This window comes from Cebidichthys violaceus, unplaced genomic scaffold, assembly GCF_023349555.1.
Source record: "Cebidichthys violaceus isolate CVI_PGR_0920_01 unplaced genomic scaffold, fCebVio1.0.p SCAF_12, whole genome shotgun sequence".
Lineage (NCBI taxonomy): Eukaryota > Metazoa > Chordata > Actinopteri > Perciformes > Stichaeidae > Cebidichthys > Cebidichthys violaceus.
The window spans coordinates 15,945,188-15,955,069 of NW_027176285.1; the positions used below are offsets into that span (position 1 = coordinate 15,945,188).

Genomic DNA, 9,882 nt, shown 5'->3' on the forward strand with positions numbered 1-9,882 from the left:
TCACTGATTTACCTCATGTGGAAAAGGGAATAAATTCCAAACAGATGCTCAGGTTCATTTGCATTTTGTCAACAACAGAGTGGGTTGTCAAAGTGTTTCCTTTTTAGTTTTATATGATTGCCTGCGCATAATCTCCAGACAAAAAAAACTAAGAATATATTGCACACATACAATATAAATTACTGGCCCCGACATAATTCAGTAAATCTTGCTGAAAGTGCTTCACATTTATTAAACGAGATGAACATGTGTCCGGTGAAACCTGCCAGGGTGAGAGTGGAAGAGAAGAATAAAAGACCCTAGAGGCACATTAAAGGTTTTGAGGAGTGAAGTTTAATGGGATCATGATTGTCTTTGTCGGTGGTCAAATATTGAATTGGTTTACGGGACAAAAAGCACAACCAGAGCCACTCCTACATTCACTCTGCCAACTAAAAGTCTCTACATCAGATACCCCATCAGTGCAGGATAAAACTCCAGAACCGCGTTCAGCAGCTCAGTGTTACAGAGGGTCATTACTTTTGACAAATGACAGATATTTTTCTTTTTTCGAAGGTTTGGCCGATGGGCTGACACATCTTATCTTTCTCACTTCGTCCGAACACACGGTTTCCCCAAATCACCGTTTTCATCTCCTCCAATCAAAGGGATTTATTGCTCTAGCTGGCTAAAACTCTCCTTTCTCTTGCATCTGGGTTATCTCTCCTCTCTGATAATGCTGGTTGAGATCAGTGTTATTCTCCGGGAGAGTAAAAGTGACCTCAGCCTGACTCATTGGTCCGGGCTCTACGACATGCAGAGGCTGACGGAGAGACAGACTGGCGGAGCGCTGCTGGGTAGACAGATGGACAGAGAGACGGAGGTACGGGCGGGCAGGGTCCTAAGGTTGCCCCGTGACGGAGAAGGAAGGAGGCATATTAGTGCGCCAACAGTCCGACCTTAATGGCCGGACTGTTAGGGGGGAACTGGGCTACAGCCGACGTCACAGCGTGCTAGTTGTAGAAGCGGCCAAACGCTTTCCTATGTAGATCCTAAAAAGAGAAAGTAAGAAAGAGAAAGTTGATCATTTGCTAAGCCCCTCCCACAAACAGCAGTTGTCCAATCGTAGCTTAGCAACTGTAACTAGCTTCAGCAGGCCTGTCGTGTTTTGGGTTTCTCGATACGTTCTGCTACAGATATTGAGTACGTGTTTGTGTGTGTGTGTGTGTGTGTGTGTGTGTGTGTGTGTGTGTGTGTGTGTGTGTGTGTGTGTGTGTGTGTGTGTCTCACCCGACTCCAAGTGTGAGCAGGTGTGAAGCCAGCAGAGAGGGAACAAGGATGAGGAAGACATCAGAGGAGAAGAGTCCTCTCTTCATCACCTCAGTCTTCCTCACGCTGAGGGAGCCTTGCTGCTTAGGGTGCTGAAACACAAACTCTCTGCAGACAAAGGGAGGATAGAACAGGAAGAAAACAGAGATAATGAGAACGCGAGAGAGAGAAAACCCAGAATGCAGGAACGGATTGAGAAGTAGAGAGACCATTAAGAGCTACTGCCTGTCAAATACACTTATTGAAACGCAGAAGATTAAACGTCGAGTGTGGCGGCGTAAAAAGAAAAGGAGTGTGATTCATGTGCTCCTCAAACACTCAAAGGTATAATGCGTAAACAAAATGCAAGGCGCAGCATTGAAACATGCTGTCAAAGTTAGACTTAAGAGACCCGGTGACGAAAAGACTCACCGCGCCAAGAAACGGTTGCAGCACGTAAATCCCCATAAAACCACAAAATTATTGATTTGTACCGAGTAAACAACCTAGATGCAACACGCTAATTAGTGTGTTTTAGAGGTGCTGGGAGGCAGACAGAGCTAGGTTAGCGGTTTCCCCTGATTTCACTCTTTCTGCTAAGCTAAGCTAATAGCCTCCGGTTCTATAGGCACCAGAGTGAGAGGCATTGATCTTCTCGTCCAACTCTTGGCAGGAAAGTAGTATTCCTATTAAACTTTTGAACACCTATACGTCTTTGCAAGTGCTTCCAAGTCCTCTAATAACTGAGGGATGTAGTAAAAAAAAAAAAAAAGGAAAGCAAACATAAATAACTATAAAATGAACTAAAGTTAACTGAGCTGGTCTTACTTTGGTGGCATATTTTCAGGTCTACTGGACCAATCCCACACCCAGTCAGTGTCCACTCGCCGCTCAGCTTCCTCCTGCAGCATGCATGAGGGACCAGATAATGTGCAGAGAGGAGACGACACAGACACTTCACTGATACTGACATCCACATCGACTGGAGTTTGAACAAAAGTCTAAATCTGAGGGGGGCGGAATCTCAAAGGCTCAACGACTGATCAGTATTCTAGATGACATATCTAAAGCAATATCTCTGCAAAGTGATTGTTTAACTTCAATAAATGGAAATGAGTGGCAGGACAGTAGGAAAGGTTCTCTGCTCTTTGGTAAGTGGTCGGCAATAATGTAAAATAAATTGTATTAAAGGTATACTGTATTTGATTTGTAGGTAATGGTCTCTAAAAATAAACCACCAGTCACAACAAAAATTGAAATGTTTGTATTTTTCTCGTCCGTGTTCAGAGTGAATACCTGAATGGTGATGCAGTCACTGTCGTGCTCACTAGTGGGTCTCGGGGAACCGGTGGACCGTGGAGTCCCCTCCTGCGTAGGACTGTGGACCACAAACGGACATTTACAACGTGGGTTTAAGTGAGATATGGACAGACTGTAATTTCTGTTAAAACAAACACACACACAAGAGAAAGTAAACACGTATCGTGAAAAACAAGCAAAGTTCCACTGAGCACAGAACGAAACTCATTACTGTGCAAATTATTCTGACGCCTCGCTGTGCAGCTCAAACCCCCTAACAACAAAACACCCACACAAACAAACTGCACCATTACCTGTCTCTACTCCTCTCACACTCCAGCTGTGCCTCCAGAAGGATCCTCTCCAGCTCCCCCTGCAGGGTGGAGGAGACGCTGTCCTGCGGCCCCGTCGGACTCTCCCTGAGGCTCACGGCTGTAATCAGCTCCTCCAGCTCGACCCAGGAGCCTGATGAGGAAACAATGGGAGCAGCGGAGTTTGTAATGATGCTCAGGCAGCCGGTGAGGAGGCTTCACGCACACATGGAGGAGTGAGCAGGAGGAAGGTACACACACCTATAGCCTAGCAGTTTTGTGTTGAGTCACATTTAGTTTTTTGCAACACGCTCTGCCGAGAGCAGACCTGTCACTGGGAATACAATATTTAAAATATTAAATCAATGCATGAAACGCATTCTATTAACGCATGAAACTGCATTTAATTTCATATTGTTTCCCCATTACTGACCACTGCATCTTTTGTTGCCCTGAATGACCCACTAATCCCATCGTGAGGCTCAGAATGATGCACGTAGTGAACCGTCTTTAACTCTAATACAGATTTCCACGATTGCAATATTATCATTTCAACCATATCGGCCAATTAGTTTCCTTCTATAATGTTGCAACGTTGGTGTGGAGTGGTCAGTGAGTGGACACGTGTGTGTGTGTGTGTGTGTGTGTGTGTGTGTGTGTGTGTGTGTGTGTGTGTGTGTGTGTGTGTGTGTGTGTGTGTGTGTGTGTGTGTGTGTGTGTGTTTGTGGCCACATGGGGACTTATGCAGCACCACGGATGTCCTGACGTGACATTCGATGACCGGCGAGACGATGGACGCTAGATGGACGTTCAGCTGGACGGCGTTGAGTTACACACATGTGGACAACAAACACCGAGACCAGGAGTGAAGCCAGAGTCTACGTCCCTCAATCAATGAGTTTGGAGAACACACACACGGCCTATGAATGAATGAATGAATGGATGGTCACTCTGGATCATTGGGTTCATGAGCAGGAAGAGATTTACACACACACACACACACACACACACACACACACACACACACACACACACACACACACACACACACACACACACACACACACACACACAGTCAAACAGTAGGGCAAGGCTAACTCAGGCTGACAGCATGCTTGCTTATGTAAGATCTTATTTCTGTTCGAGATTAGCCGTTCCCCCTCTGCCTTCCTCCCCTTGGTTCTCTCTTGTCATGCTGTCTGTATCCCTCTGTGACATACTGTAGGCACCATTTACAAAATATCAACACCTCATCTATCCTTGCCTCTCATCTGATCGCTGTAATCCTCACTTCACACGGCTTTTTGACACTGTAATCGCACAAAAAAGCAGCAGAGGAGATAGAGCCATGAGTGGGCACAGAGCTGGGGGGGGGGGGGGGGGGGGGGGAGGAGCCGTGCCATTGCCCTAGTTATTTTTTTTTTTTTTGGGGGGTTGTGACATAACAGCTGCCTGACTTATCTATCTGTCATCATTCTGCAGCACTAAACCAGTTTCTATGGTGCGATCCCTTACACATTCATCTGTGACGCTGCCAAATCAGCTTTATGTAATGTGGACAGGAGCTGGACGCTAAAGGAATCGATGAAGTGCAGCACAACAGGCTTCTTTTTGATTTGCTGTGAACGTCTGCTTCCAGTTTAGGGACGGTGCAGAAATGTCAAAGGACAGCGGAGGTTATGTTGTCTATGCTTTCTGCTGGAGGGAGGGTAGTGCGGTTGTTTTGGGATAGCTTTTTGTTGCCTAGGATTTAGATTTAATTTCAGCTTTTAGACGAAAAGGTTACGTCCAAAAAAATGCCTTTTGTGTGTGTTTACATTTTAATCTAACTAAATTCATTTGTATGCATCTTTTTTATGCAGATTGTGCCAATGCTGAAAACAAAAGGTGCCCTTTTCTTCTTGAGTGATTTACTGGACGGACACAAATTAGCATTTCCTTTTGCGGATTTTGCTTTAAATTTTGCGCCACATTTGGATGGAAGCTGGTAACAACTGTTCATTCAGTAGCCCTTCAACAATAGAGAGCAGCTACACACATTTGGTATTTCTTTTGGCTATTGCTGCCTCTTATGTGCAATTCAGGCAGTGTAAAAACAATATTGTCTCATTCACATGTTAAACTGGGTATTACTAAGGGGTCGTTCAAAGCAAAAAGGTTTTGTGTGCGTCAGCTGATAAATAAGAAGAAGTTCCTTCACTGGGTTTGCTGTATTTAGAAAGTGTGTCACCATTCCATGACAAGTGAACAGAACACTGACAAGATGATTTTACAACTTTAAAATGTCCCACTGACTCTCTATCTATCTATCTATCTATCTATCTATCTATCTATCTATCTATCTATCTATCTATCTATCTATCTATGTATCTATATATATATATATGTGTGTGTGTGTGTGTGTGTGTATGTGTACTCCTCTAAAGGATTAGTGTCAAGATTAAGTGTTAATATAAGTTTTTATATATATATATATATATAAAATCTGACTTTTCAAACTTCCAAATATTGATATTAGTATTGGCCTATAATTGATAACCCTGTCTCGAGGCTCAACCCCTCCATCGCTTCCATACAGTCCCCTTCGTGTCCTGCTCCGGTAACAGAGTTACCCAGCATCCCCTGTGCCAAAGAATGTGCATGCAGCACAGTGGAGCTATAAGCGTCAGGAAATCTCCGCATCTTAATTGGCTTACAGAGATACAAACAGGTGAGTCAGGGAATCCGTTTACACAATGACAGTGTCAGTGGCAACAACAATGCAAACTACAGCGGCGGTGCCCTCTCCTCTCAGCCGCTGTCATAATGACGACAGGACGTCTGCACATCATATCTGGAGACGCACTGAGCGAGTGAATGGGCTCGTTGTTGATATTTGCGTTCTGGGAAATGAAATCGATCTGTACACACAACGGCTTCAATAAGGATCTCGGTTATTGTTTCTACACGTGCGCAAAAAAACAGCCTCCGCGTCACGGGCGTGAATGCCAAATATATACATGTCATAATATAACGGAACAAACAAACTGCCTGGTTCATGTGCCACACCGTCACTCACCGTAGAGTCCGTCCTCTGGTGTCTGCGAGCCGGACAGAGACATGCTTGAACGCCGGGGTTCTGGATGGAGAGAAGCGCGGAGAGATGCGGACACTGGCCGAGGACTAGCGGGTGCAGATGGGTCTCTGTCGTGGACGCTTTTCTCTCAATCACTCTGGAGTTTGTTGTTGTCTAAAAGAGACACCGGGCACCGACGCTGCGCTAATCCCCCCCCCCCCCCCCCCTCTCCTCCCTCCCTCTCCTCCCTCCCCATCCCTTTCCCACGTGCCAGCAGGGAAGAGGTAAACAAAACGAGCTAAGAAAGAGCTCAGCAGGGTCAAAAGCCATGCAACAACAAGGTGCATGACGCAGTGTGCGCCCAAACAATTGCACCTAATTAACCACCATTGTACTGGTCGTTTACTTAAAGTTATCCATCACATTATAACGTCAGAAAGTTTGATTTATAATGATTAGAGAGACTCAGTCATGTGATCTAGACTTCTGGCTCAGGCCCCACTGCTCAAAATGAATATCTCTGCAGCTACTCGGTCTATTTACATGATCTCACTACATGGTAGTGAAGGTAACACTGATGGTGAACATGATGCTATTAGGATGAAGCAGAGCAAAGTTGGAGAAGTTTTAAAAAAAGGCATGTTAATTAAGACATGTTGGCCATTTGGGTCAGACGTGATGGTCACGGCTGTTTGAAGTGAAGTTCATTCTTTCTCTTCTTCGACTGCTGGTTTAGTGAGTTTTGGTCGTGAAGACTTTTTGTTGGAATCTGGAGTCTCAGCTTTCATGATGACATGTTGTTTTTGCTGGTGGCATGAAGTAGCAACATTGCTAGCAACATTTGCGTGTTTTTACTGTGTTCATTTCGTTTTCTTGGTGTTCCTCATGAGCTGAGCTTCTGTCTGGTATGTAGGATGAATATGTCGCTACATGTTGAACATGTCCATCTGCTGTTTGTTGCGATGACAGCAGCTGCCCCCGATACTGGAGTTATCTGTGTGTTGCATAGTGTTTGTTAGGATTAGGGATAAAGGATGCTTCAGGTTGATGTAGAGGAAAACACGTCGATGGGAAAACAGCGCTGGTGCTGAACGCCGGGGAATTAAAGGTCCTTCCTTCATAAAGAGTCAAACAAGAATCCGAGTATTAGAGTAGCAGCTAGTGGTTTTATTGATGGTAATACATCATTTTGAGTTTCCAGCTTTAAAACATTCCCTTCGGCTGGTGTGTATCCTTTTGTAATAAAGCAGTTACAGATGTTGGCAATTCATCAAAAATACTTTCACACTGTCTAATAAGTCATCAAGTCTGGAATTCTGAATTCTAAATGTTAATAAGTTGATTACTTATGGGTTTTAATTTTTCCAAAGCGTTATTAGTTCGTAAGAGCGTCTACCTGATAAACTGAATAACTATCTAAACATAAGTCAAGTCTCCTGCTGGAGGAGCAAACACCAGCCAGTAACCACTTCCACTCATTTGATGAAGCAACCGTTTGGAAACAACAACTTGCAAATTCCAAGAAATTAATGTCCTCAGTGTCCTCAATAACAACTAAAGCCCAGAACACCTCCATCATAAACAGTACACAGTTCTGATCTCTGCTCTCAAATCACATCAACATTTAAAAACTTGGTGGTAGTAGTAGTAGTAGTAGTAGTATTCTGGTCCGATGGTGGTACCACATACAGGGTGACCAAAACTCTGATATTTTATCTATGTATTCACAGTACATTTACCAGGAAACCACATGTTTTAAAGTTTGGTTTGAACCAGATCGTCAGTCAGGGGTAACTTTATCTGACTAAACACGTTGGAAATCATCCTCTGGGCACCCTGAATGTCCATCCAAAACATTCTTGGCAATCTGAAAACCACAGATCTGTTCCTGATCAAGAGACACATGGTTTGTCACATTCTGCCCTCTAGCCACATTCCCACTTCCTCAAACCCACTCATTGGCATTCTCCTCTTGTCCGCCAGATGCCCTCTGACTGTTTCCCCCCCGTCCCATCCGGACACTCCCTCCTGCCCCGCAAAAGCCCCTTTTCCTCCAGTTCCAGTCACCTGACCTTCCCCTGACCACCTGCTCACCTGTTCCTCCTTTTCCTCTCAGCCCTGAAGATATTTAACCAGCGCTGTTCCACTCTCTGCACGCCTGTTCCATGTTGTTGCCATGTGCTGTAATCTGTGTTCAGTTATCTGTTCCCTGAAACCTGGAATCTGGATCTTGTTACATGTCTGTTTTGAACCTCTGAAGATTTACATTTTAATATATATATATATATATATATATATAAAATCTTTCCTCACAGGTATGGAACAGTTTGTACTGAACACCTACAACATTACACTTGTAACCTGTTTTGAAGAAATATAGAATAAATTCATTTTACAACATAAATATTTCAGCTCTCTAATCCAGTGATTTCCATGCAAAATGTCCTAATTAAAGATCTTTCTAGTGGGCTGCACTTCTAAAGTCAAATTATTAAGGCTAGTGCCAAAATCTAGAAAATATAAATATATATATATAGTTTTAAAAGCACTCCCTTTTAATCTTTGGCAAGCTGCATATAGGCTGGAAAGCAGCCTTTGATGTGTGCCTTAAAAACATCAAATGAAATGGACCAGAGAAGATCAGGATGTTCACGCTCGCTGCATCATCAGCATCGTATACCTGGAGAACATTGAAGAACTCAGCGTTATATTTACACTATTTTCAATGAATGAGATCAAGCATTCGTTTTAATATTTTTCTGATTGTGGCCGTATCTAATGAGCCCCATGGCCCCATCCTCACCGTCTATTCTGGTGACATTCCTTTAAGACGCTTGGCATCAGCGACATCGGCAGCGCAGCGACTCCGAGATGGATTTCATTCACGTAGCCAAGAGCAAACAGAGAGGATGCACACATGTACTCTCATCACCATGATGTTATTACCACTTTACTCTGATTACTTACTAATGATGAACAGCTCAGGCAGCACAAACAATGAGGGGGAAAGGAACATTTGAGGGAAACAGATGTTTTTCCTTCATGAATCATTTTGAAAATGTATTTTAATGAAACAAAAAAGAAAAACAATATCACCACCTGGTGGAGAGAGAAACCAAAACACATGCTTGTCCTGAGGCAGTTCTATCTACCAGCATCAAAATGAAAACCTTCATGTAATACAGCGCCATACAACCGCCTTCTAACTTTTGTTTAAATCACTTCTGTAAGACTTGATTCGAGTTGGACAAGAAGACCAAAGCGTTATGAATGATGCAGCGTATTGTTAGTGTCTTCTGGTGCACAGCAGCAGCCCGGCATCTCTCCGCTTCACCGTCTATCTTCTCCACCATTTATTATGTTGCCAAGCAGCATTTCTCTTCTGACCTCCAGCCTTGTTTCTAGACAAGAGGACGGACACGGAAAGTCATTATTCGGCCCAGAAACAAAGCAGAAAAAAAAAAAAAAAAAAGTTCCGTCATCCATCAAAGCCGCTTAAGATCTTTGACAATGTCCCGGACCCCGGCTCAGATCAAAGCGGGAGACGCCAGTCGTGGTCCGGTCCGGTAAACGACTGCCCACCCTGTTCATCCATCATGCTCGAAACTGAGATAGCAAAATAATAAAACCTTTTCAGGTAATGGCCGCAGTTAGAGCTCGCCATTAGGCACGTCCCCTGTCCTACAGCCCTGTGATTGATGACTTGATCTGAGCGTACATAAAAGGATCTGCTTTAAATTCACTTCTTCTTGTAGCTGTTCAGACTCAGAGGCTGATTAATGAGTGCCAGTGAAAGTAGTGGTGTTCTTCTGGTGGCTCTGTGGGCACAGCTCTAAAACATTACTCTGATTGGCTATGTGCAGGGAGCTTATTGGCTTGATAAAAAAAATAATTACAGTTCGTGGGCTCACCTCGAGTGGATGGTAACTG

At 43.9% G+C, this 9,882-nt stretch overlaps 1 protein-coding gene across 1 annotated transcript; it reads right to left on the reverse strand.

Moving 5' to 3' along the window:
• Positions 1-310: 310 nt before the first annotated feature.
• On the reverse strand, positions 311-6,097 carry zgc:73226 (uncharacterized protein LOC402792 homolog). The gene is made up of 6 exons (XM_068705600.1): positions 5,956-6,097; positions 2,901-3,051; positions 2,584-2,665; positions 2,116-2,189; positions 1,270-1,416; positions 311-1,031 (listed from the first exon to the last, which is right to left on the reverse strand). Exons 1-6 carry the CDS (start codon positions 5,996-5,998, stop codon positions 983-985), a joined length of 546 nt encoding a protein of 181 aa, XP_068561701.1. The 5' UTR covers positions 5,999-6,097; the 3' UTR covers positions 311-982.
• Between the last annotated feature and the right edge of the window lie 3,785 nt (positions 6,098-9,882).